Source organism: Mustelus asterias, chromosome 19 (assembly GCF_964213995.1).
Source record: "Mustelus asterias chromosome 19, sMusAst1.hap1.1, whole genome shotgun sequence".
Lineage (NCBI taxonomy): Eukaryota > Metazoa > Chordata > Chondrichthyes > Carcharhiniformes > Triakidae > Mustelus > Mustelus asterias.
This window is the reverse complement of record NC_135819.1, coordinates 34,807,094-34,834,087: the sequence shown is the minus strand read 5'-3', so window position 1 is coordinate 34,834,087 and position 26,994 is coordinate 34,807,094. Positions and strand designations below refer to the sequence as shown.

At 44.9% G+C, this 26,994-nt stretch overlaps 1 protein-coding gene across 1 annotated transcript in view; it reads left to right on the top strand.

Moving 5' to 3' along the window:
* pde3a (phosphodiesterase 3A, cGMP-inhibited) overlaps positions 1-26,994 on the top strand; it is a 483,881-nt gene that overhangs the window by 444,928 nt on the left and 11,959 nt on the right. Inside the window, exons 11-14 of the mRNA XM_078235322.1 lie at positions 1,767-1,880; positions 16,157-16,356; positions 19,576-19,779; positions 25,631-25,802. Of these exons, the coding sequence (XP_078091448.1) occupies positions 1,767-1,880; positions 16,157-16,356; positions 19,576-19,779; positions 25,631-25,802 (690 nt within the window). The remainder of the gene's footprint in view (positions 1-1,766; positions 1,881-16,156; positions 16,357-19,575; positions 19,780-25,630; positions 25,803-26,994) is intronic.

Sequence of the window (26,994 nt, the reverse complement as noted above, 5' to 3'; positions counted from 1 at the left end):
AGGCGGAGCCAACTGGGTTGTACCATAGGACTATATTAACAGGTAGAACAGCCCAACCCTAACCCCAACAGTAACATATCTACAGACTCATAGTGCTGGCCAAACCATGGCTCAGCACTCCTGGTGGTTACCAACAATGGTTCACCACACTGCGTAAAACCTACGTCTTTGTCCATGTATTTGGTTATCTGAGCTCCTTATGTGGCTCAAGAGCGATAATTTGGAAAAGGTCATTAAACACATTGAAATAACTTAGATAAGATTTTAGCACAAGTACAATAACCACTGGGCTAAAAATGCAAAGTGCCTTGGAATGTTTTCCAACATTGAAGGTGGTATATAAATGGTAATCGTTGTTGGCTCAGATGAGAAACCTATCAGCTGAGCCATTATTGACAGTTTCTGCTTGAAAGTCACTGGTCCACGGATTTGCTGTTGACGCGACACGGCTAATGGCGCTTGCCATGTGTTTAAACCATACGGTAACATTATGCAAGAGGCAGACACGTGGCAATACTGTACAAGTTGCAATGCTCCATCATTGGCATCTCAAAGGGAAAATTGTGTCACCTATTCACCAATGGAATGCATTGAATGGGGTGACATTGCTGTCCAGATACAAATTAAACTCACCACACAAAGTTAAGTCAAGTCTGTTTCAGTCCTTGGGGTTGGTTTTTCCAGACTTATTACACTTTGCGCAAATCGGGCCAATCCGGGAAAACTTTGCGCCCAACAAATCGTCCCGGTCCCTTGCGGCTGGCACAAACCAGATTTCAGCCAGAAAGGGCACGAGGCCTATTTAAAACATACTTAAAGTAGCATTTAAATATGCTTAGCCCGTTTGACGCCGGTCTTCTGATCCTAGGGCACGGCACAAATCTGGGAGAGGGGGGGGCTGCTCGAAGGCCACTGAAGCCCCGGGTGGTGAGGGACATGGCTCGGCAGTGCCCACCTGGCACACTGGCAATGGGGGTGGGGCCTGAGTGGGGGGGTCACGGAGGGGTGGGGCATGAAAGAGTGGAGGACAAAGGTGGGGCTTTGACAGGGGGGCTATGGGGGGGGGGGGTATGAAGTGGGGGTCATGAGGGGATGTGGCATGAAGGGGGGGCATGGCGGGGGTCATGAAGGGGGACCCATTGGGAGGGCTGCAATGCCCTGATGTTGGCAATTCGTGTCAGCGAGGGTGTGGGAGAATGTGCCGCTGATGGGGAGGGGGGCATCTTTCAGCGCACTGAGAGATCAGGTCGCCTTTACAAAATGGCGCCCGATCGCTTTGCAGCTGGGTTCACTGGCGTGTTTATGTCCCTCCCCTCCCAGAACCAGCACGCAACTCACCACTCTCCCAAAGAAATAACTTAGTGTGAAATGATTACGGTCTGGCCCACACAGGACAGATTGGTGCAGATCCCTCCTGTTTTCTCGCTGTTATGAACATGTCGTAATTTTTAAAGAAAATTTTACCCCTTTTAACAAAACGATATGTGGTGATTATTGCCATTCAATCTCTCCAGCACCGAAAACTATTATAATTGTGGAGTTTCATTCCTTTAGATATTACTTGTTGGAGGTTTGAAAATATAAATTGTTCAAATTTACAACAAAGTAACTTTTTCTCCCTGTCTCTCTTTTACTCTCTTTTAATTCAATCTTTCTTTTCCCTCTTCTCTGTACCCAATCTGACATTGAATTCATCCACTTATTTGCAGCGAGTCTGAAAATATGCAAGAAACAGTAAGAGGACATGTCTTGTTTTTAATCAACAGATCACAACCGTATACATGCCACAGATGTGTTACACGCAGTCTGGTACCTCACCACGCAGCCAGTCCCAGGACTGCAGACTACAATGAGTGATCATGGCTCAATGAGTGATTCAGGTACAATTTTTCAGAAGCAAACACACTGTGGTGTGACTTAAATATGTATATCCACCAATTTTTCAAGAGTTCTGTTGCAAGTGACAATCTTTTTAATATTTAAGGATTTAAGGGCTTATTTTGCTCAGTATGCTACTTTAATTTAGAAAAAGTTAGTAAACACAAAATCACTTTGTTAAGTTTCTAACACAGGACTAAAAATAAAGCCCTTTAGTGCATAATTCTTATTCATGCTCCAATGTAGCCAACCTGGTTTCATTTTTGCTGACTGATAATAGATTAATATTTAGGGTGGCACAGTGGTCAGCACTGCTGCCTCACAGTGCTAGGGGTCTGGGTTTGATTTCCGGTTTGAGTCACTATCTGTGCAGAGTCTGCACGTTCTCCCTGTGTCTGCATGGGTTTCCCCCGGGTTTTCTGGTTTCCTCCCACAATCTGAAAGACGTGCTGGTTAGGTGTATTGGCCATGCTAAATTCCCCCTCAGTGTACCTGAACGAATGCCGGAGTGTGGCGACTAGGGGATTTTCACTGACTTCATTGCAGTAAGCCCACTTGTGACAATGATTTTTTAAAAAAACTTTTTAAAAGTTTGCAGTAGGTTAAAATGGTACCTCCAAGAGCAACATGGTGACCGAATAGCTGGTTCCTTGGAATCTGGAATATAAAGCTAGTCTCAGTAATAGCGGCCATGAAACTGTCCTTGATTTGTTATGAAGACTGTCCTTTCGGGAAAGCCTTACTCGGTTTGGCCCATGTATGACTCCAGATCCACATCAATGTCGTTGACGCTTACCTGATCTCTGAAATATTCAGTTTAAGGGCAATTGGGGATATGCAACAAACTCTGCAATGTCCCCTTCCCCATGAAAGAATAAAAAAAGGTGAGGAAACTTCGATAAGCAAGGTCTTTCTTCACTCGAGTGGCAGCAGTTAAGGGATGATTTGATGAAGGTCATTTAGATTATAAAAGAAATTCTGGGTAAGATAGATAGTAACAGAATGTTTACAGTGATAATGATAGAGAACATGAGTAAGGTAATCAGTTTCTCTCTCATAGATGCTGCCTATTTCCAGCAATATATGTCCAGCATTTGCAGTCTCTTCTTATATGCTCCATGCTGGGCACTTGTAAGTGTGGTTAGTTTCAATTTAAAATGAGAAAATATTCATCATTCAATGCAAACAAATGTTAACAAAGCCCACTTGAGTGGATAGAAATAACCTGAAATGATTTAAGTCCCTGGGCCTGATCCTAATACATTCCTTCCAATTCCATGAGCCCTTATCTTGCCTATTAACTTTTTGTATGGCACTTTATGGAATCTCTTTTGGAAATCCAGGTATACAACATCAACTGTTCCTCCTTCATCTGCCCTCTACTAAAAAAAGCTCTACTAAATTTGTCAAACAGGATTTCCCTTCAATAAAACCATGTTGACTTATTCTAATCATACTGTGCTTTTCTATGTGCATTGTGAAGACTGCCTTAATACTAGATACCAGTATTTTCCCAACGAATGATGTTAGGCTAACTGGCCTGTAATACATTTGGCAGCTTCTAACCTGATGGGACCATTCCCAAATCAGAGGAATTTTGGAAAATCATAGATACAGTGGGGCCCCGTTATAACACGATGGTTGGGATCCATAAAAGCGGGGTCGCGCTAAATCGGGGTCGCGCTAAATTTGCCAATTATTAGCGGGAGAAAAAGGGTCCAATGACACCGTCGCGTTATATGCGAATTCGCACTAAATCGGGGCGCGTTAAATCGGGGCTCCACTGTAATGTATTCGCAATCTCTGCAGCTATCTCTTTTAGAACTCTCGGGTGTAGACCATCAGGTTCCAGGGATTTATCAGATTTAAGTCCCTTCATTCTCTCCAATACTTATCTCTGCTGATATTAATTTTCTTCATTTCCACACCCTTTTTCATCTCTCGTTTACCATCTATTTCTGGAATGAAATCTGTCTTTCACCGTGAAGACAGACACAAAATACTTGTTCAATGCCTCTGCCATTTCCTCATCCCCCATGGTAGTTTCTCCTATCTCTAGCTACAAGGGACCAATGTTTACTTTAGCTACTCTCTTCCTTTTTATATTATTATAGAAACTCTTATAATCCATTTTTTATTTTTCTGAATAGACTGCTCACATTTTTTTTTCCCTCTTCATTTTCCTGGTGGCCCTTTCCTGGTTTCTAAAGCAATCCCAATCCTCAGACTTCCTACTGTTTTTGGCAATATTGTAAACCTTTTCTTTTAATTTAATACTATCCCAAACTTAATGAGTGAGCCACGGATGGGCCTTTCTTGCTGAATTTTTATTTTTCAATGGAATGGATTTTTGTTGAACATTTTGAATTGTTTCATTAAATGTTTTCCATTGTGCATTTACCACCATAATTTTTAGCCTTTTTACCCAATTAATTATAGGCACCACTCCTCTCATACCTTTGTATTTAGCTTTGTTTAAGTTTAATTCTTGTAGGTGATTGGAGTATGTCACTTTGGAACTAGCTAAAGTAAACGTTGGTCCCTTGTAGTTAGAGATAGGAGAAACTGTGGTGTTATGATCACTGTTTCCCAGTGGATCTTTTACTGTGTCATTACAAATTAACCCTGATTCACAACACGATACCAGTTTTTAAAAATTAATTTGTGGGACATTGGCCGCCGGCATTAATTAACCATCCTTAATTGCCCTTTGACAGCAGTTGAGTCAACCACATTACTGTGACTCTGGAGTCACATGTAGGCCAGACCAGGTAAGGATGGCAGTTTTCCTTCCCTAAAGGACATTAGTGAACCAGATGAGTTTTTCCGACAATCGACAATCAGTCGATGGTCATCAGTAGATTCTTAATTCCAGATATTTTATGTTGAATTCAAATTCCATCATCTGCCATGGCGGGATTCGAACCCGGGTCCCTAGAACATTAGTTGAGTTTCTGGATTAATAGCCTCATGATAATACCACTAGGCCATTGCCTACCCTAAGATCTAAGATAATTCTGTGACAGTTTCACAATGTATTACTTGAAGAAACTGTCACAAAAACAAACTCATCTTCTTGACCACTCTTGAAGTCCCATGATTAAAGTTCCCCCACATTGCCTTTGTTACAAGCTATAATATTTTCTTGTTTATTTTCTGTCCAATGGTATAAATACTGTTAGGGTGCCTATCAACTACTGCCACCAGTGCTTCCTGACTCTTAATTTATTATTCCTAATTTCCACCCAAACTGTTTCTACTTCATGATCTTCTGAGGCCAAGTTCCTCTCCAGCCATGAGGCGGTGTCCTCAACCCTGACACCAGGCAAAAGATACAACCTCCAGAGCTCCCAGTCACGGTTGCGGAGAACAGTATCTATCCCCCTAACTGTACTGTTTCATATCATACCACATTCCCCTTTGCTCCCCCCCCCCCTTGAAAGGCATCCGTCGCTATGATGCCATGGTCAGTACATTCATCCACCTCGCAGCCATTCTCTTTATCTACATGGGTCACAAGCACCTAGTGTCTGTTGGTCAAAGTAAGGCTGTAGCTCCTCTGTCCTACTTGTTGAGTCCCCCATACCAGCTTGACTTGCAGTCACACCCTCCTGTCCCTGACCCGTGACCAAATTTCAAGTACTGCCCAGCTTAAACTCCTGGAACAAAGTGTTCAGGTAATTATCCCCCTTCCTAATGCATCACAGTGGCTGCAGCTCAACCTCCAGATCAATGACTCTGAGTAAAGGTTTCTTGAGCCACATACAGTTACACAGATGAATAGGCCATGGTTCAAACAGGGGCCCAGAAACGCTGACGTTTTGCAGCTGCTACACACCACCTGCTTTGTCATCACCATTATGTGTTAAATATCAACCGAGGTTTCCATGTTGTAACATTCAGTAGTTTTGTGAATGATCCCAGAGTTTCAGTCTCCATTACTATTATCAGCAAATACATTCCATCTGTCCTCCCTTCTGGCGTGACAAAAGCTGCCTGATATCAAAAGAGAAAATGCTGGAAAATCTCAGCAAGTCTGGCAGCAGCTGTAAGGAGAGAAAAAAGCTGATGTTTCGCGTCCCGATGACCCTTTGTCAAAGCCAGAGGGCATAGCAAGTGGGAGATATTTATTCCGTTAGGGGGAGCGAATGAAAGATGAGTCATAGCCACAAAAGCAAGGGGAACGGCTAAGAGTCATCTTTGATTCCTTCACCCTACAGTATAAATATCCCCCACTTTCTATGCCTTTTAGCTTTGACAAAGAGTCATCGGGACTCAAAACATCAGCTCTTTTCTCTCCTTGCAGATGCTGTCAGACCTGCTGAGGTTTTCCAGCATTTTCTCTTTTGGTTTCAGATTCCAGCATCCGCAGTAATTTGCTTTTACCGCCTGATTATCGCTGCTTTGTAGATGTTTGCCTTTGACTCAGGTTTGTCTCCTTGCCTTACCATCATAGAAATCATAGAAACCCTACAGTACAGAAAGAGGCCATTCGGCCCATCGAGTCTGCACCAACCACAATCCCACCCAGGCCCTACCCCCATATCCTACCCACTAATCCCTCTAACCTACGCATCTCAGGACACTAAGGGGCAATTTTTTTTTAACATGACCAATCAACCTAACCTGCACATCTTTGGACTGTGGGAGGAAACCGGAGCACCCGGAGGAAACCCACGCAGACACGAGGAGAATGTGCAAACTCCACACAGACAGTGACCCAAGCCGGGAATCGAACCCAGGTCCCTGGAGCTGTGAAGCAGCAGTGCTAACCACTGTGCTACCGTGTCGCCCACGTGCAGTGAGGTTCTGCAAGCCCAGGAGGCTTCTGACGAAGGAGCAGTGCTCCGAAAGCTTATGGTATTTGCTACCAAATAAACCTGTTGGACTTTAACCTGGTGTTGTGAGACTTCTTACTGTGTTCACCTCAGTCCAACGCCGGCATCTCCACATCATTCCTCCCACAATCCAGAGATGTGCAGGTTAGGTGGATTGGCCATGGTAAATTGCCCCTTAGCATCCCAAGGTTTGTAGCTTAAGGGGATTAGTGGGGTAAATATGTGGGGTTACAGGGATAGGTCTGGATAAGATGCTCTGTCGGAGAATCGGTGCAGACTCGATGGGCTGAATGGCTTCCTTTTGCATTGTAGCCATTCTATGACTCGTCAATTAGCCTCCCTTTATCCCTAATCATTCTGATAATTCAGCTGAGTAACTCAATTTCATCCTTACCTTTAGCTCAGCTTCTTCCTCTGTGCCTGCCTCTTCTGACCATTGTCTCATTTCGTACTTTGCAGAATGTGCTACACCAAATCAGTCTCTAAACACATTTGACACCACAGGATGGCACTCATGATTATTAATCACTGTTTCCTGCTCCAACCGCTCTACTCTTCTGACCCCTTCTTCCTGTGCCAATGAAATAACTGATGTTAATCTTGATGTCTTAGAACGTTCTGTTAGATATGATGTGGGATTAATGTTCAGTCGTGCTTGTATTTCTGGCTCATAAAAATACTGTCCTCACATCTGTCGCACAGAGCAGTCTAAAGCATTGCAAGTGGCGCAGTGGTTAGCCTCACAGCGCCAGGGACCCAGGTTCAATTCCGGCCTTGGATCACTATCTATGTGGACTTGGCATGTCCACCCATGTGTCTGCATGGGTTTCCTCCAGATGCTCCGGTTTCCTCCCACTGTTCAAAAATGTGTAGGTTAGGTAGATTGGCCATGGCAAATGCATGGGGTTATGGGGATAGGGCAGGGGAGAGGACCTGGGTAAGATGCTCTTTTGGAGAGTCGGTGCAGATTCCTTCTGCACTCTAGGGACTTTATCTCTTTATAGGGGAATAAATTCATTCATACCTCATGCGGCTTTACACTGATTTACCCCAATTGCTCAGGCAGGCAACTCCAAAGGCTGATGTTCGGGTTAGGTGGATTGGCCATGGTAAATTGCCCCATGGTGTCAGTGAGATTAGCAGGGTAAATACATGGGATTGTGGGGGTAGGCTCTGGGTGGGATTGTTGACGGTGCAGGCTCGATGGGTGAAATGGCCTCCTTCTGCACAGTAGGGATTCAATAATTCATGCTGCATTTTTCAATTATATTCTAAAAGCGACTTAACACAATGTTACTGAGTGGAAGCATCAGCTGTTGTCGTGTTACTTCTGTCTCCTGGCCTCTTGCCAAAGCTTTCTCCTGTCACTTTGATAAATCCTATATTTTATCCATCTTCAACCATGAAGACACAGTTTCTAGTTCTTGAGTGACGGGAGATGTTTATAGCTCCTTTTTCTTTTTCAGTTCTAATATGAAGCTTCTCGGAAGAGTTTCCTTCCACACATCCACTGTATTTCACTATTATAACCAAGAGCAAACTTTATCCCCACCAGTTCAGAACTCCAGCATTGTCAAGATGATGTAGCTTGTGCTTGATTGACATTAAGCGGTAATTTAACCAGCTGCCCAGAAATGTACTCAACCAGCCCCCTTTTTTGTTTTAAACCTCAAGCAAGCCCGTCGGATCTGTTTCTCTGCAATGAGTAAAACACCTTCATCCTTCTAAATTCACAAGGAAACTGTAGCGGGATCCCCTTTTTAACTCCACTCGTGGGCTTATCTCAGGTTTGGTTCTCCGTTACCCAAACCCCACCAATGCCCGAGTGATTCTCTCTCTCGCCGATGGAACAACGGCCACCTTGCGCCTACTTCACTAGAGTAGCGCTCCCAAGAGAGAGAAAAGGAAACTGCTGCCTATCCACTACCTGGCAGCCTTTCCTGAGTGGGCGGTTTCGAAGCGCCCAGAGTACCCTCAGTTCTAGACTCCGGAATTATGGTAAGGGATATTTAATATTGTGACTTGGTCAGAGATCGTTGGTGAGAAATTGAAAAGATCAAAACGGACTCCAATGGAAGTCAAAGATATATATATATTTGTTAAAACATCAAGGTCAAGACCACCAAACACCAGGAAAACAACACACAATGCCTCATGCTCTAGAAGACTATAGCTATGGCAGGAATACTAAAACGGGCACAACGGGAATGCTTACTTTACACAAGTTTACCAGTGTCTTAAACTATGAAAGGTGTATGCAAAAGCGCCCCCCCCCCCCTTTCCGCAAAGCCTCATCCACTATGATGATCTCGGGAACTTCGCGAATTACCGGAGGATACTCACAATCCTAGTTTAAATTGCTCAGTGGGCTTCGGGCTGCGTGCTGGAGACGAACGAGAGGCAGGCAGGAACAGGAGAAGAGAGAGGAGAAAGAGAGACCAGAGCTTGCTTGTCCCTTTTTAAAACCTGAACCAGTGATTCTCTCACACAAAACAGTTTCTGATCATTGGTAGTTTTGATTGACTGGAACAAAAGGGCCGGAACTGTCGGGACCGCCCTTAATTGATATTTTAATGTCTTTTAAATGCTCTCTGAGTCAGCCTGATTGGAATCCCATCAGCGAGCTGAGTCTTGATATTGTCCATGGATGGAATGATCTCTGTTCTCATTGTCTTGCTGCTGGGCTATTTACTCCTCGTCTGCTGGCCATGGTTTCTCCTTTGTTTCCTTTGATTGATTAGATCATCCCTGTCTCGACCTTCTCGTTATTCCCAGCCTCTTGCATATTCATGTGGCCTGACAGCCAGCCGGCCATTTTCCTTATCCCTGGGTTCTTTAATCATGGAGGATTTGCCCTAAAACTTACAAAACCGGCGCCGGTCAGGTATGGAGTGGTACGATGAGAGTCACCTTTCCTCAACTGCACATGGTCGTAACATTGGGTGGGATTTTACACCCCCCCACCCCCCATCCCCCTCACCACTAGCCACCACCACCCCGCCATCACGGTTTTGCAGCAGTGGAGGAGGTAGCCCACCATTGGCCAGTGGTGGCATCTTCTGGTCTCACTACCATAAACGAGGTTTCTCATCATTTACACCCTCCACCTTCCAGAATCTCCATCAGTGGCACCAGAAGATTCCGCTAGCGGGAACGGCCAGAAAATCACCCCTAATATGTTTTTTTTGTTCTGGTGGTAGCTCCCGATCTCCAGTTGAGTGTGTTTGGGTTTATACCTGACCCGTGAATTTTTTTCAATCTCCCTAGCACTCGGCTCACTTTTCTCCAGGGATATTTACTCGTATTTCCTCTGTTCATCCCAATTTTCAAGGTTGGTAGATTGGACCTTTCTAAGGATGTTTCAACTCTTAATTTATCTGTCAAAATTTCTGGTCATAGTTTTTAAAATGATTGACCATCTGTTGATGCTCCTACAACCATTGCAACTTTGCTCTTGAAGACTGTTATACTATTGCCTTGGTCATTTGCAAAACCGTTGATGGTTACTGTTCATGGTGATTTGATCTATCTTGAGTGTCTCAGTCTGTGCTGTCACTGATAATTGACCCTGTGATTGATTCTTCCATTAAATGCAGGGTTGGTCTCTCACTCTCCTTGTCAACTGACTCTACTTACCATCAAAGTGCACCTATTCTTTAGTCAAGGATGCCTTTCCCCAGTCATTATTTTGCTTCCAGTAATCACAGTCACCACTCTGCTAAGGATGAGTCAGTGAATCATAGAATCCCTACAGTACAGAAGGAGGCCATTCGGCCCAACGAGTCTGTACCGACCACAATCCCACTGAGGCCCTATTCCCGTAATCCCACACATTTACCCCGCTAATCCCCCTGACATTAGGGTCAATTTAGCATGACCAATCCATCTAACCTGCATATATTTGGACTGTGGGAGGAAACTGGCGCATCCGGAGGGAACCCACGCAGAAACGGGGAGAAAGTGCAAACTGCACACAGACAATGACCCGAGGCTGCAATTGAACCTGGCTCCCTGGCGCTGTGAGGCAGCAGTGCTAACCACTGTGCCACAGGGCTGCCCAGTCATTGTAACATGCCTTTTCAGTGTGATGATGAAGTTCTTTTATTCTTCAAAGATTCACAGATTTTCATGCCTCTCTTGAGTTTAACCGAATGGCTCTTATCTTATGCCTTTGATAGCTTCATCCTTTGGTCTTTTCCATCTTTCAACTTCCTCGGCCGGACTGGATGAGTAGTCAATGCTAGCACGAATATAAAAGATGTGTCCCCAACTTCTGCTCTTGGCTAGTGCATTTTCTGGCACTTACAGGAGTAAGTACATCCAAATGTACCCTCACAACCTCAACCTTCCAGATTTTTTCAAATGCTGAGTTGAGGCCCAAGAGACTTGGTTTCTTATTTTGTGTGAAACATTTTCATTCCATCAACATTCCATCACTCAAATTTGGATCTCCTTCTCCTTCGGCAATCACTCACTAACAAGTACAATTGTCCACCTATGAAATTCCGTGTTACAGGACATGGGTTCTGTAGGGCCTTGCGTATCTGATGAGCCCAATCCTAGAGTAGCATCTTCGACTGCACACTTGGCAGGCGTCCGGGAGATGGGTTCGGTCCTTGGAGTCTAGATCACTGATATTACTTTCTCAAGCTCTCTTTCTGGGCCTCTTCCTGCTGTCGGGTATCCTTGAAGAATTCTGTCCCTTCAATCTGGAGGTTCCTCCAAGTAGGTCTCCTCTGATCAAGGTTGCATTTCTTGAGGTAGGTCTCCAGAGTGTCTTTGAAGCACTTTCTTTGTCCTCCTCTTGTTCAGGAGCCTTCCTTGAGCTGGGCGAAGAAGATTTGCTTTGGCAGTCGGGTCTCTAACATCCTAAGCACATCCGGCCCAGGGGAGTTGGTTTAAGATGATCATGACCTCGATGCTAGCGCTCTCGGCTCCTTTAAGGAGGCTGATGTTAGTACGCCTGTCCTCCCAATTGATGCTGAGAATCCATCTCAGACAACATTGATGATATCTCTCTGGAGCCTTGAGGTGGCATCTGTCCGTGGTCCAGGTTTCTGAGCCATATAGAAGAGTTGGGAGGAATACTGCCTTGTACACGAGGATCTTAGTGTCAGCACAAATATGGATATTGCTTCCCTATCTGGGAAAACTCCTTTGATACTGTCTCACACTATTAGTTGGGATGCAAGATAACTAGGCACTTCCATCTCCTCCAGCTCAAATCTCTAGTTTCAATCCCTCACAGCCTTCATTCATTTCATAGAATCATAGAATCCTTACAGTGCAGAAGGAGGCCATTCAGCCCATCGAGTCTGCACTGACCACAATCCCAGCCAGACCCTATCCCCGTAACCCCATGCATTTACCCTTCTAATCCCTTAATGCTAAGGGGCAATTCAGCATGGCCAATCCTCCTAACTCGCACATCTTTAAAGTGTGGGAGGAAACTGGAGCACCCGGAGGAAACCCATGCTGATATAGGGAGAACGTGCAGACTCCACACAGACGGTGACCCAAGGCCGGAATCGAACCTGGGTCCCTGGTGCTGTGAGGTAGCAGTGCTAACCACTGTGCCACCGTGCCGCCAAATATTTGTTCTACTTTCACAATATCATTGTGCCCACTGGTACTCTGACATGTCTTCCTCTGTGGCTTCTGGCTTGCCGTGCTTCTTTCTGACATGCTACGCTATCCCTTTACCTCCCCATTAAGGCTCACCAACCACACGCTCTCCTTCTCTTCAATGTTCTTTCCTCAGGCCCCATTACAAAGTTCCTCCTTCCCTACAATTTTCAGACTTGATGGAATGCAGAGTTTACTCTCAGCCGGTTGTGGATTTGCCCGAACCCTTGTATTCTATTTGAACCTGTCAGAGAGCACTTCAGCAGCCACGGGCATTCAGCCTCCGATCTTCGGATAAGCATTCTCTAAGGCGCCCTTCAAGACACAATGCAGAATCGCCGAGCAGAAACTGATAGCCAAGTTCCGCATGCATGAGGATGGCCTCAACTGGGATCTTGGGTTCATGTCACACTACTTGTAACTCCCCGCCATACTGCCTGTGTTTGCAAAATCTGACTAACTGTCCTGACTTGGAACAATTCACATCTCTTTAGCCTGTGATTATCTCTCGCTTCACGCACACAGTTTCTACCTGTAAAGACTTGATTGCCTGTAAAAATTCGCATTCCAACCATTCTTCACATTCCAATCTGTAATTATCTTGCGATTGTGTCTTTGCCTATATATGCCGTGTTTGTGATCCTACCGCAACTCACTTGATGAAGGAGCAGCGCTCCGAAAGCTCGTGATTGCAAATAAACCTGTTGGACTTTAACCTGGTGTTGTGAGACTTCTTACTGAGCCTATTCCAGTCCAACGCTGGCATCTCCACCTCATGGCTATTTAAACCTGGTTTCATCCTCCACTTTCCTATCTTAATTAAAAAAGGAAAGAAATCAAAGTCATTTTGCATCAGATCACTACAAGTAGAAGCCTTTTCTTCCACTGGTCTTGGGTTCAAAGCAATTGATTCAAAAGCATAAAGGAAGCTTTACAAATGATTTTTTCTCCTGTCCTTTCGCTTTGAAATCTGATCTTTTTTGATGCTTCTGTGTGTTGTGCAGGAGAATAGCAGCATAGTGGTTAGCATTCCTGCCTCACAGCGGCAGGGTCCCAGGTTCAATTCCAGCCTCGGGTCACTGCCTGTATGGAGTTTGCACATTCTCCCCGTGTCTGCCTGGGTTTCCTCCCACACAGCCCAAAGATCTGCAGGTTAGGTGGATTAGCCATACTAAATTGCCCCTTAGTGCCAGGGGAATTTGCAGGGTAAATAAGTGGGGTTACAAGGGATAGGTCCTGGGTGGGTGGGATTGTTGTCGGTGCATGCTTGATGGGCCAAATGGCCTCCTTGTGCACTGTAGGGATTCTATGATTGTATGATTCTGAGAGAGGAAAAGCACTTTCCCAAAGGAGTAGAGCAAACTGCCCTGACCCCCCTGCCTCCCCTTCCCCACACTACATCTTGCTTTTGAGCCTCTCTACCCATCCACAGGGGGTGATTACTGCCCGATGGTGCCATTCCTGTGAGTTGAATCCAATTCAATTCAACTTTATTGTCATTGTATAGTGCACAAATACAATGAAAAATGAGCTTGCAGGCTCCCAAGATACAAAGAAAAAGGCAAATGCAAGCAGTCATTATAAATAGTGCCAATAGATATTAAGTGTATAGATGCATATTGCACAATACCCCTCACCTGGGAATATGTTAAAGGACGGAGTTCTGCGGGGTAACAGATTTTGGGAAGAAACTGTTCCTCAGTCTGGTTGTATGGGCTCGAATGCATCTGCAGCGCCTCCCAGATGGCGGGGGGGGGGGGGGGAGGCAAACGGTCTGTGGCTGGGATGGGTGGGATCTCTGGTGATGCTGAGAGATCTCAGCAGACAGCATTTGTGATAACTGTCCTGGATGGCTAGTAGCTGGGCGGCACGGTGGCACAGTGGTTAGCACTGCTGCTTCACAGCTCCAGGGACCTGGGTTCGATTCCCGGCTTGGGTCACTGTCTGTGTGGAGTTTGCACATTCTCCTCGTGTCTGCGTGGGTTTCCTCCGGGTGCTCCGGTTTCCTCCCACAGTCCAAAGATGTGCGGGTTAGGTTGATTGGCCATGCTAAAATTGCCCCTTAGTGTCCTGAGATGTGTACGTTAGAGGGATTAGTGGGTAAAATATGTAGGGATATGGGGGTAGGGCCTGGGTGGGATTGTGGTTGGTGCAGACTCGATGAGCCGAATGGCCTCTTTCTGTACCGTAGGGTTTCTATGGTTTCTATAATGTATTGGGCAATTTTGACTACCTGCTATTTATAATGACTACTTGCATTTGCCTTTTTCTTTGTATCTTGGGAACCTGCAAGCTCATTTTTCATTGTATTTGTATACGATACAATGACAAAGTTGAATTGAATTGAATTCAACTTTTCCTCTCTCAGAATCATACAATCATAGAATCCCTACCTGTCTGTGGAGCCACGCTACAATGCAGTTTGTACTCAGGTTCAGATTATTGTGGCACAGTGGTTAGCACTGCTCCCTCACAGCTTCAGGGACCTGTGTTTGATTCCTGGCTTGGTCACTGTGTGAGTGGAGTTTGCACGTTCTCCCGTGTCTGCGTGGGTTTCCCCCGGGTGCTCCGATTTCTTCCTACAGTCTGAAAGACGTGCTGGTTAGGTGCATTGACCCGAACAGGTGCAGAATCATAGAAACCCTACAGTGCAGAAAGAGGCCATTTGGCCCATCGAGTCTGCACCGACCACAATCCCACCCAGACCCTACTCCCATATTCACTCGCTAATCCCTCTAACCTGCGCATCTCAGGACACTAAGGGGCAATTTTAGCACGGCCAATCAACCTGACCCGCACATCTTTGGACTGTGGGAGGAAACCGGAGCACCCGGAGGAAACCCACGAGGAGAATGTGCAAACTCCACACAGACAGTGACCCGAGCCGGGAATCGAACCCAGGTCCCTGGAGCTGTGAAGCAGCAGTGCTAACCACTGTGCTACCGTGCCGCAGAAGTGTGGCGACTTGGGGAATTGCACAGTAACTTCATTGCAGTGTTAATGTAAGCCCACATGTGACTAATAAATAAACATCTTTATATTGGTGCGCGGAACTTATTTTTGCTGGACAAAAGCTGCATTACTTTTTCCATCCCATCAAAAGAATTTCCCGGATTGTTCACAGACTGTTAGCATCAGAAAATTACAGCAGATATGGAAAAATGTTTAGTCTGGCCAATAAGGAAGAAGCTATGGCAAGAAGTTCAATTGATATAACAGCTTTAGCACAATAAATATATCCCAAGGCACTTTGCAGGAGCTTAGTCTAAGGGAATTTGTCCCTGGGCCACATAAGGAGCAATTGGGAGGGGTGATCAAGGGGAGGCAGTGGCGCAGTGGAATTATCACTGCACTAGCAATACTGAGACCCAGGTAATGCTTTGGGGACCCAGGTTCGAATCCCACCATGGCAGATGGTGACGTTTGAATTCAGTAAAAATCTGGAATTAAAAGTCTAATGATGACAATGAAACCACTGTCGATTGTTGTAAAAACCCATCTGATTTAGGAAAGGAAATCTGTCTTTCTTACCTGGTCTGGCCTACACGTGACTCCAGACACGCAGCAATGTGGTTGACTCGCAAATGCCCTCTGAAACGGAGGGCAGTTAGGGATGGGCAATAAATGCTGGCCCAGCCAACGATGCCCACATCCCGTGAAAATGTACTAATAAAAGGCCAGGTCATAGAGGTAGATAAGAAGGAGAAAGAGGTTTACAAAGGAGAGAATTTCAGAACTCAGAGGTGGCCAGGGAAGCCTGGAGTGTGGTGTTATCCTTCTGCAATCTTAACAATAAATTTTTATTGCTTATTTAGATTCAGACAGCGGGATCACGCATGGACACATGGGATACGCCACATCAAAAACATACAGTGTGACTGAGCATCGATATGGCTGTGTTATCGCCAATGTTCCTGCCTTGGAGCTGATGGCCCTCTACGTTGCAGCGGCCATGCACGATTACGATCACCCAGGGAGAACCAATGCCTTTCTGGTGGCAACAAGTGCACCACAGGTATGGTCATAATGCAACTGATCTTTCCAATGTCCCAGAACAGATTCACATCCGGGAACATGTGGAGTTTAGGCTTGTTTATTGTTTACCATCAAACGTGCCTGGGGATTTTAGTGCTGTGGTCGGTAAAATGTTGGCTGTTTGTGAAGTGAGAATGCAAGAGGATCCAAAGCTCACACATAATCGAGCGAACACAATGACAAGACTTCTCTTTTGAGGGAAATGGGTGGCTTACTGGGTTAGAGACTGGCTTTTTACCTCTGGTACTTGGCTTTGAATCTTGTCCAAACTCATTTGTTGCCTTGACTGGAAGTGTTTGACTTACAACTCATTCCTGTCCCTGAATTCACACCGATCAGCAGTTGTCAATCAAACAGGACTTGCATTCCCAATTATTCAGGAGATACAACCAGCACTGCTATATTTTGAAATAGTAGAAGTCACATTTTAGTTATGTTGTTATGCTTTCTTCCCCAGCCCAAACCCAACATCTCCTTTGTTTTAGGATTGGCTATACCCAATGCCAAAATAATTATCAGGTTGGCAATCCCCCCTGCCAAACACGTGCACGTCTTGTCATTCCCGACCTAAAGTGTCTCATCGTTAGGACTCTGGGTCAGGATTCAGGTCTCATTCCAGAGACTGAGGACATGATCCAGGCTGACACTGCAGTGCAGTGCTGAGGGAGTGCTGCACTGTCAGAGTTGTTGCCTTTTGGATAAGCCATGTTCTGTCTCCACTTTCAGGAGGTCAAAAAAGATCCCATGGCACTACTTTCAAGAAGAGCAGGAGGGTTCTTGGCAGTGTCCAGAACAATATTTATGGCTCAAACAGCATCAACAAAACAGATTAGAATCGCTTTAAAAAATATATTATTTGTTTGATTCAGCTGTGTGCAAATTGGCAACCATGTTTCTTACACTGTAACCGTGACCATGCTGTAACCGTGACCATGCTGTAACCATGTCTACACAGTTAATACTGCTGCCTCTCAGCGCCAGGGACCCAGGTTCGATTCCCAGCTTGGGTCACTGTCTGTGTTGACTTTGCACGTTCTCCCCGTGTCTGCATGGGTTTCCTCCAGGTGCTCCGGTTTCCTCCCATAGTCTGAAAGATGTGCTGGTTAGGTGCATTGGCTGTGCTAAATTCTCCCTCAGTGTACCCGAACAGGCGCCGGAGTGTGGCGACTAGGCGAATTTCACAGTAACTTCATTGCAGTGTTAATGTAGCCTATTTGTGACACTAAACTATTTGAGTGAAGTACATAGAACATAGAACAGTACAGCACAGAACAGGCCCTTCGGCCCACGATGTTGTGCCGAGCTTTATCTGAAAAGTAATTTCTCCTTATCTCAGTAGTAAACGATGAAGCTTTCCCCGTGTTCCCCACTTCCCAGCCAGGGGAAACGACCTCTGTGTCTATCCTGAACCAGAACCCTTCAGAATCTGGTTTTGCGAAATGAGATCATTTCTCATTCTTTTAAGCCCCAAAGAGTGCAGACCCAATTTCTCATCATCAGACAACCCTCGCAACCCCAGGACCAATTGTCTGAACTTTTACTGTGATGCCTCGAAGAAGCGGTAATATTTTTAACTAAATTAACCATACTTTAATTGATAGTTGTAGCTGAGATCTGCAAAACTATCCAACTACTGTCCAATTATCCATGAAACTACAAAAGTTTGTGAATGTAGCCCAATCCATCACGCAAACCAGCTCCCGCCCACTGACTCTGTCTACACTTCCCGTTGCCTCGGAAAAGCAGCCAGCTTTATTAAGGACTCCATGCGCCCCGGACATTCTCTCTTCTGCCTTCTTCAGGCAGGAAAAAGATACAAAAGTCTGAGGTCACGAACCAACCGACTCAAGAATCGCTTCTTCCCTGCTGCCATCAGACTTTTGAATGGACCTACCTTGCATGAAGTTGATCTTTCTCTACACCCTAGCTATGACTGTAACACCACATTCTGCACTCCCTCCTTTCCTTCTCTATGAACGGTATGCTTTGTCTGTATAGCGCACAAGGAACAGTACTTTTCACTGTATGTTAATACATGTGACAATAAATCAAAATCAAATCAAAAACCTAGGAACAGCACTGATAGTTTAAACAAAAGACAAAATGTTCCTTGTTTTGAACAGAAACTAACTGAATGTGTATTGCAACTTGCACTACAAAGGACTAAAAGGCCCTTAAAACCTTGTTAAAAGCTGTTTTGATTTTTTGCTTTTAAAGATGATGAGTCATTGTCCAGTGATAGAAAATGACATTTCCGAAATCATTCAGTATTTGGTGAGAGGTCAGGGTTATAAAATTGGGGCGAAACCAATAAACAGATGTACTTCAGAGCTGTGCTGTTCTGATGAAACTTCAAGTCTCGATAAGCGTACAAAGCGCATGGAGACGTAATAACTGCCCTGAATATTTGTGTAATGAAATCACAAAGATTAAATATTGGCATGACTGAATATAATTATGAATGCTGACTCAGCCGGTTTCAGAACTCGACAAGAATCATTCGGAAACCGATTCAAAACTGATGTTGATTGATGTTGTCAGAGTCTGTCTATCTTCTGAAATACAGAGAAACTAACTCTGTACGAAGTTATGGGGACGGGATTTTCTTGCCATTCGCGCTGGCATGATCTTCCGGTCCCGCCAACAGTGGCACAGTGGTTAGCACTGCTGCCTCGCAGCGCCAGGGACCCACAAAGACAGTGACCCAAGCCGGGAATCAAACCCAGGTTCCTGGCGTTGAGAGGCGGCAGTGCTAACCCCTGTGCCAGGATGGTTGTGAAGCTTTGGAATTCGCTAACCCAGAGATTAGAGTGTATCTGAGAGAGAAAGATTTTTGATTTCTCAATGAATCAAGGGTTATGGGGCGCAAGCAGGAAATTGGAGTTTAGGTGGAAGATAAGCCAAGAACATAGCATGGCCGATTCTTGCTCCTGTTGGTATTCTTAACTCAACTGAGATCTGGGACCAAACCTCCCTTATGAAGTGAAATTGATCAAACAGTGTTGCAAACACTGTCCACATTATAAGACAAGCTCAAGGACATGCTGCTTACTTTCCACATTACGTTTTATTTGTTCATTCCAGTCTGGTATCATTTTTAGTGCCAATGTGGTAATGTCCTGGCACGGAGCTAGCCTTAACCATCATTCACAATCTACACGCCTACTCTGCACCTAACTGCAGTTGTGCTTCATTGCAGGCTGTTCTGTACAATGACCGCTCAGTGTTGGAGAACCACCATGCGGCATCAGCATGGAACCTTTTCATGTCACAGCCGGACTACAACTTTCTGACCAACTTGGACCATGTCGAATTCAAGCGGTTCCGATTTCTCGTGATCGAGGCCATACTAGCCACAGATCTAAAGAAACACTTTGACTTTCTCGCTGAGTTCAATGCCAAGGTAATCTGGTTAAGCTGAATTCGTTAGTCATGGCTTTTAATAGAATGATACAGACAACCTAAAGCGAGGATTGCTTTCATTGAATGACACATCAGTGATAAATGAGCGATCACAGGGTAATTACCTCTCTTAATTCCTCAAAAACAAATTTAAAATCCCTGATTTTAGCAACTAATTACATCTTAATAATTTGATTGTTTTTGACTCTGGGTACTAAGAGTCCATCCGATGTGTTCAACACCCTTTGTATGAGATGAACTCCCTGATATGCAAACACATTTTCTCTTTTATTATCTTGAAGCCGTTGTTTCAAGGTAATAAAAGTAGCAAATTTGGTTTAGAGTAACTTGACCTTTGCTTGTACCTCTATAACACCATCTTTTAGATGCTACCTTCCAAGGCTGAGAATTTTTTTTATTCTTTCGTGAGAGGTGGGCATCGCTGGCTGGGCCAGCATTGGTTGCCCATCCCTCATTGCCTTTGAACTGAGTGGTCTGCAAGGCCATTTAAGAGTCAACCACAATGCTATGGGTCTGGAGTCACATGTAGGCCAGGCCAGGTAAGGTGGCAGATTTCCTTCCCTTTAGTGAACCAGATGTGTTTTATGATAATCGACAATGCTTTCATGGAAATCATTAGACTTTTTAACTTCCAGTTTTTTTTTATTAGATTGAAATTCCATCCATCTGCCCTGTTGGGATTCCAAGCCAGGACTCCAGAGCGTTACCCTGGGTCTCTGAATTACTAGTCCAGTTACAATACCACTATGCCACTGCCTCACGCAGGCATAACTGCAACCTTACTCTGCATTGCTCCAGTATTTGAATATCCTTACCTATCAGTGACCAGAACTGGACGTGGTACTCGAGGTGCAGTCTCAGGGAGGCGATGGCCTAGTGGGATTATCGCTAGACTACTAATCCAGAAACTCAGCTAATGTTCTGGGGACCGTGGTTCAAATCCCGCCACGACAAATGGTGGAATTTGAATTCAATTTTAAAAATCTGGAATTAAGAATCTACTGATGACCATGAAACCATTGTCGATTGTCAGAAAAACCCATCTGGTTCACTAATGTCCTTTAGGGAAGGAAATCTGCCGTCCTTACCTGGTCTGCCCGACACAATCCAGAGCCACAGCAACGTGGTTGACTCTCAACTGTCCTCTAAGGGCAACTAGGGATGGGCAATAAATGTTGGCCAGCGACGCCCATGTGCTAGCGAATGAATTTTAAAAAGTTTGATTATGACTTCCTCTAACTTGTTTTCTACTTTTGTGCCTTCATAGTTCCACATTCTGTTGGCTTTGTTGATTTCTGCTCTGAACTGTTTGGACATATTGATTGTGTATATCTGAGGCTCCTTGGGCCTCTTTCAATTCCATAACATAGCGCCAGTATTCCTTCCCACGTGCAAATCTCCACATTTGTCCCCATTGAATTTTATCTGCCATTGTTCTGACCACTGAAATCTTTTATTGAACACCTTCTGTACTTGCGATGTTGCCAACTCTAATTCCAGCGCATTTCCTCATTTTGGGTCTCATTTTCAAACTTGACTCATTTCTGAATCGGGGTTATTCCAAATAGTTGTGGTCCCAACACTAAGCCCTGAGACAGCCCTTTTGATACATCTCACCAGTACAGCGTAACACCCCAAACTGCCTTTGGGCTGTTTATTGCCCATTTCCAAGGTTTGCTGAGAATCCCACAGCTTTTAAGTTTATCCAGCAGCCCTTCACATCAAATATCCTTTGGAAATCGAGGTACAACTTATCAATGCACTATTCACAGTCCACTCGAGGTGTTACTTCCTCGAGGAAGCCAACTATTTGGTTAGGCAGGATGTGGTTCTTGTGTTGACTGCAGTTTACTGACTTATTGATATAAAGGTGATCTTTTAAATTAAATCCTGATCATTGCTTGCATTATTTAACATGGAAGTAAGTAAGACTAATGGGTTTGTAGTTGCTTGAATCTGCTTTATTATTATTTGAATACAAATCGCACATTAATCCATACTATTTTAATGATATCTCCCCAGTGTTCAGACACCCTCTAAGTGTCTTTCAGCATACTTGAGATAAGTTTTGTTTATCTCAGTAAGTAGGCTCACAACACCAGGTTCAAGTCCAATAGGTTTATTTGGTAGCACGAGCTTTCGGAGCGCTGCCCCTTCAACAGGTCCGCTCCGCTCCGACACAGCACTCCGAAAGCTCGTGCTATCAAATAAACCTGTTGGACTTTAACCTGGTGTTGTGAGACTACTTACTGTGCCCACCCCAGTCCAACGCCGGCAACTCCACATCTTGTTTATCTCAAGTAATGGTGGCAGAGTGGTTAGCACTGCTGCCTCACAGCACCAGGGACCCAGATTTGATTCTGGCCTTGGGTCACTGTCTGCGTGGAGTTTGCACATTCTCCTCGTGTCTGCGTGGGTTTCCTCTGGGTGCTGTGGTTTCCTCCCACAGTCCAAAGATATGCTGGTTGGGTGGATTTGCTATGCTAAATTGTCCCTTAGTGTCTCAAGATGTGTAGGTTAGGTGGATTAGCAGGGTAAATGTGTGGGGTTATGGGGATAGGTAAGGTGCTGTTTCAGAGAGTCAGTGCAAACCTGTTGGGTCGAATGCCTCTTGCACTGTAAGGGTTCTATGAGGCATTCATTCATGGAATGCGGGCGTCACTGGCTAAGTCAGCATTTATTGCCCATCCCTTTTAGAGAAGGTGGTGGTGAGCTGCCTTCTTGAAACACTGCAGCCTATGTGGTGTAGGTACATCCACAGTGCTGTTAGAGTGGGAGTGTCACTTGTCCTTGGGAAGTTGTTTCTTTTGAGCTCCTGGGACTCCTTTGCAGCTTGTCCAAAAGAAAGTGGTGATTTTTGTTTGGATCATCTCTGTTTCAACATGTTCCTCATGTCGTCTTTATTGAGTATGTTGGAACATGCAATTTTACAGAATTCCTCTGCCACAGCAAGAGCAAGCTGGATAGTCATGGATATCCTGAACCAAAGTCTTTACAAGGTGTTTTACCTGCCCTCTACCTCAGAGAGCCATGGAGGCTGGCTGACTGAATATATTTAGGACTGAGTTAGTCAGATTTCTGATCAATGAGGGGGTCGAGGCTTATGGGGACACTGGCAGAAAAGTGAAGTTAAGGTCACAGCCGCTTTCTTGAATCATTGCAGTCCAACTGACAGAGCTGCAGACAATGCTGTTAGAGAGGGAGCTCAGGAATTTGATCCAATGACAAGTGAAAGAACGGCACGATAGTTCCATATCAGAATGGTGACTGAGTTGGTGATGGTGCCCCCATCCATCTGCTGCCCTTGCCCTTCCAGTTTGCAGGCTTGGGAAGTGCTGTTGGAGGAGCCTTGGCAAGTTGCTGCAGTGCAGTTTGTAGATGGTACACATTGCAGCCACTGTGTGTGCGTGGTGGACCGGATACCAATCAAATGGTTGCTTTGTCCTGACTTGCTGAACTTGAGTGTTGTTGCACTAATCCCAGCTACTGGGGAGAGTATTCCATTGCAATCCTGACTTGTGCCTTGCAGATGGTGAGCAGGGTCTGGGGAGTCAGGAGGTGAGGTACTGTGCGTAGAATTCCCAGCCTCTGACTTGTCCTTGGAGCCACAGTATTCATTTGGCTAGTCTAGTTCAATTTCTGGTCAATGGTAACTAACAGAATATAGATAGTGGGTGAGTCAGCGATGATATGTTGAATGTCAAGGGGAGATGGTTGAATTCTGTCTTGTTGGAGATGGTCATTGCCTGGCACTTATATGGCGCAAATGTGACTTGCCACTTGTCAGCCCAAACCTGGATATTGTCCAGGTTTTGCTGCATTTGGACATGGAATATTTGTGGCTGAGGAGTTGTCAACAGTGCTGAACATTGTGCAACCATCAGCAAATATCCGCCCTTCTGACCTCATGATGGAAGGAAGGTCATTGATGAAGCAGCTGAAGATGATTGGGTCTTGAACACTACCCTGAGGACTAAAGATATAACACCCAATGTATCATAGAATCCCTACAGTACAGAAGAAGGCCATTTGGCCCATCAATTCTGTACCGACCACAATTCCACCCAAGCCCTATTCCCGTGACCCTCATTTATCCTACTAATCCCCCTGACACTAAGGAGCAATTTAGCATGGCCAATCAACCTAACCCACATATCTTTGGACTGTGGGGGGAAACCAGAGCACCCGGAGGAAACACACGCAGACACGGGGAGAACGTGCAGACTCCGCACAGACAGCGACCCAAGGCCAGAATTTAAAAAACTTAACGATAGTGAGTTGTCTGGTCGGCAGTGGCCTTCAATCAGACAATGCTCCTCGAGACAATCCATGTCCAGTTACCTGACGATACATTCTGAGTAACATCGATGGTGCAAACGATGCTTGGTCAAAGGCAGCCGAGGAAGTTTGGCAGGTTTTAATCCATGTATGGATGAGTTAGTCCTCCCTGGCACCTTCTTCTCAATCCCATTGATAACCTGGGTCCCCGGGTGCTGTGAGGCAATAGTACTAACCACTGTGCCACCGTGTCGCCCTCAGTTGAGTTTGGTTTAAGCGTCTTAAGCCTTTAGTCAAGAAATAGTTCAGAGGATAATAAATTCAAAAATTGGAGGCCATTCAACCCATTATGTCCATGCTAGCTCTCTAAAAGAGCAGCTCGACTAATCCCACAGTCCCATTACTCCTGCAGTTTGTTGGACTGAATAGAATCAGTGAATGAATGATAAGAAATGATTTCACACTTTAATGGGGATTAAATATGGTTGGATCAAGGTTTTGATTTTCGTAGCAAGGAAGTGGAAAATAATGTAGACAGAATTCCATTGTACAATCTATCACTGAAAATCATATGTTATTTTACATTCAAACCAATTGTAGCATAGATTTATATATGCAGTATTGAATTTAATATTGGCGGCACAGTGGTTAGCACTGCTGCTTTACAGGGACCCGGGTTCGATTCTGGCCTTGGGAGACAGATTGTGTGGAGTCTGCACATTCATAGAAATTAATGCAGCCTATTGTTCATAGATTCCCTACAGTGCAGAAGGAGGCCATTCGGCCCATCGAGTCTGCACCGGCCACAATCCCACCCAGGCCCTAATCCCGTAACTCCACACATTCTCCCTGTGCCTACGTGGGTTTTCTCCCACAGTCCAGGTTAGGTTGATTGGCCATGTTAAATTGCCCCTTTGGTGTCAGGGAGATTAGCAGGGTAAATACGTGGGGTTACAGGGATGGGGCTTTGGTGGGATTGTTGTTGGTGCGGGTTCGCTGGGTCAAATGGGCTCTTTCTGCACCGTCTGTGGGGATTCTATGATTCTCTGATTGTTGCCAGCCAAAGTGGCAAAGTTTTAACTCACTCAAAACTCATTCGCTTGCATTGAGTTAAAATTGGGTCCAGTATCGTGTGTTTCTGTGAGACTGAAGAGAATAGGAGTCTGTTCACTTTGTGTACAAGACACAATGTTAATGTAGGGAACACTGTGTTATGCACCATCACAATGTTAATAAGGAGTACAGTACACATTAATGTTAGTATGTGGTGATGATGAGCAGTAAATGCTAATGTACAATACATGCTGTACATGCATTATAAAAGTTGGCACATCAGTGCTTTTCAGTGTGGCTTTCACATTCCTGTAGTGATACACGCCGCCTTATCCTTTATTCTACAAATCATATTAACAGCAGAGGCCCATTCTTATACAAAAAGCTCTCTCAGCTACTCCAGTCATTTTTAGCAATTTGCTAAGGCCTCAATTTTAAATACTTTGTCAAACTGATTCAATTTTGTAATTATTTACTCTCCTTATGATAAACACTTTCAGGTCAATGAGGAGGTCGGACCAGGTATTGATTGGGCGAATGAAAATGATCGCTTGCTCGTTTGTCAAATGTGTATTAAGCTTGCTGACATCAATGGACCGGCCAAATGCAAGGAACTGCACTTAAAATGGACCGAAGGCATCGTCAATGAGTTCTATGAGCAGGTTAGTGAGTGTGCAATAAATGGATGAGTGACCGGCTTATATTTTCTTCCACTTGATTCTGTGCTAGCCACCAATCAAATGGAAGGCATAGGGTCTCTACTTTGAAAATCAGTATGGTAGAAACACATTGTAGGGCATGTACCCTTGGGCATACCTGGTGGGGAATGGCATTCTCTGCTAGAGATATATAGGGCCGCAGATTCTGAATTGCCACCTATTCATTTAAGTGATTATTTAAGTTAGAGTTTCTTTATTAGTATCACAAGTAGACTTACATTAACACTGCAATGAAGTTACTGTGAAAATCCCCCCGTCGCCACACTCCGGCGCCTGTTCGGGTACACTGAGGGAGAATTTAGCAAGGCCAATGCACCTAGCCAGCACGTCTTTCAGACTGTGGGAGGAAACCGGAGCACCCAGAGGAAACCCACGCAGACATGGGGAGAATGTGCAGACTCCATACAGACAGTGACCCAAGCCGGGAATCAAATCTGGGTCCCTGGCACTGTGAGGCAGCAGTGTTAACCACGGTGCAACCTTCCCGCTCTTGGGCAAGCTTTGTTGGCCCCCAATTATTTCACCAGTGCCTCGGATGGTGAACACCACTGCTAGCTAATTGTACTTGATCAGGAAACCATAGATCAAAAAATGTTAGAGGTTCATTTGCTATCTGAACATTCCTATACCCTCTAACTTTACATATTAGGAACATGCATAAGGATTCCGAAGTAGGCCAACTTTTGCACAAAGGATGATAGAAGATGTAAAGAGGCAACTCACTGTCACTTAGTCTAGAGGATTTTCATGTGAGCAGTACTGCCCATATGCCCAGAGTAGGCACAAACATATCATTGATATACAAATGAAGTAGGAAGGGGCAATTCCCAATCTCCTGTCTCATTTTCCCCCTCATTCACTTGTGGTTCTCAAAAACCGATGGTGGGATTTGTACAGGATCTCAAAGGTGGGAGTTTTGTTGGAATTAAAATTATTTCCTTAGATTATATTTTGAAAATGGATTTTACGGCTTTCAACTATTACACTCCACAGCCCAAAGTCCAGCTCTTTCCCAGTGGTGGGGCCTACCAGGAGCTGAGAAGATGTCCAGACCATGTTCATGACCCCACACTGGAATATTAGCCATATGGCTCACTCCACAATCACATAAATGGTCAAATATGCATATCTGGTGTCTGTGAGGA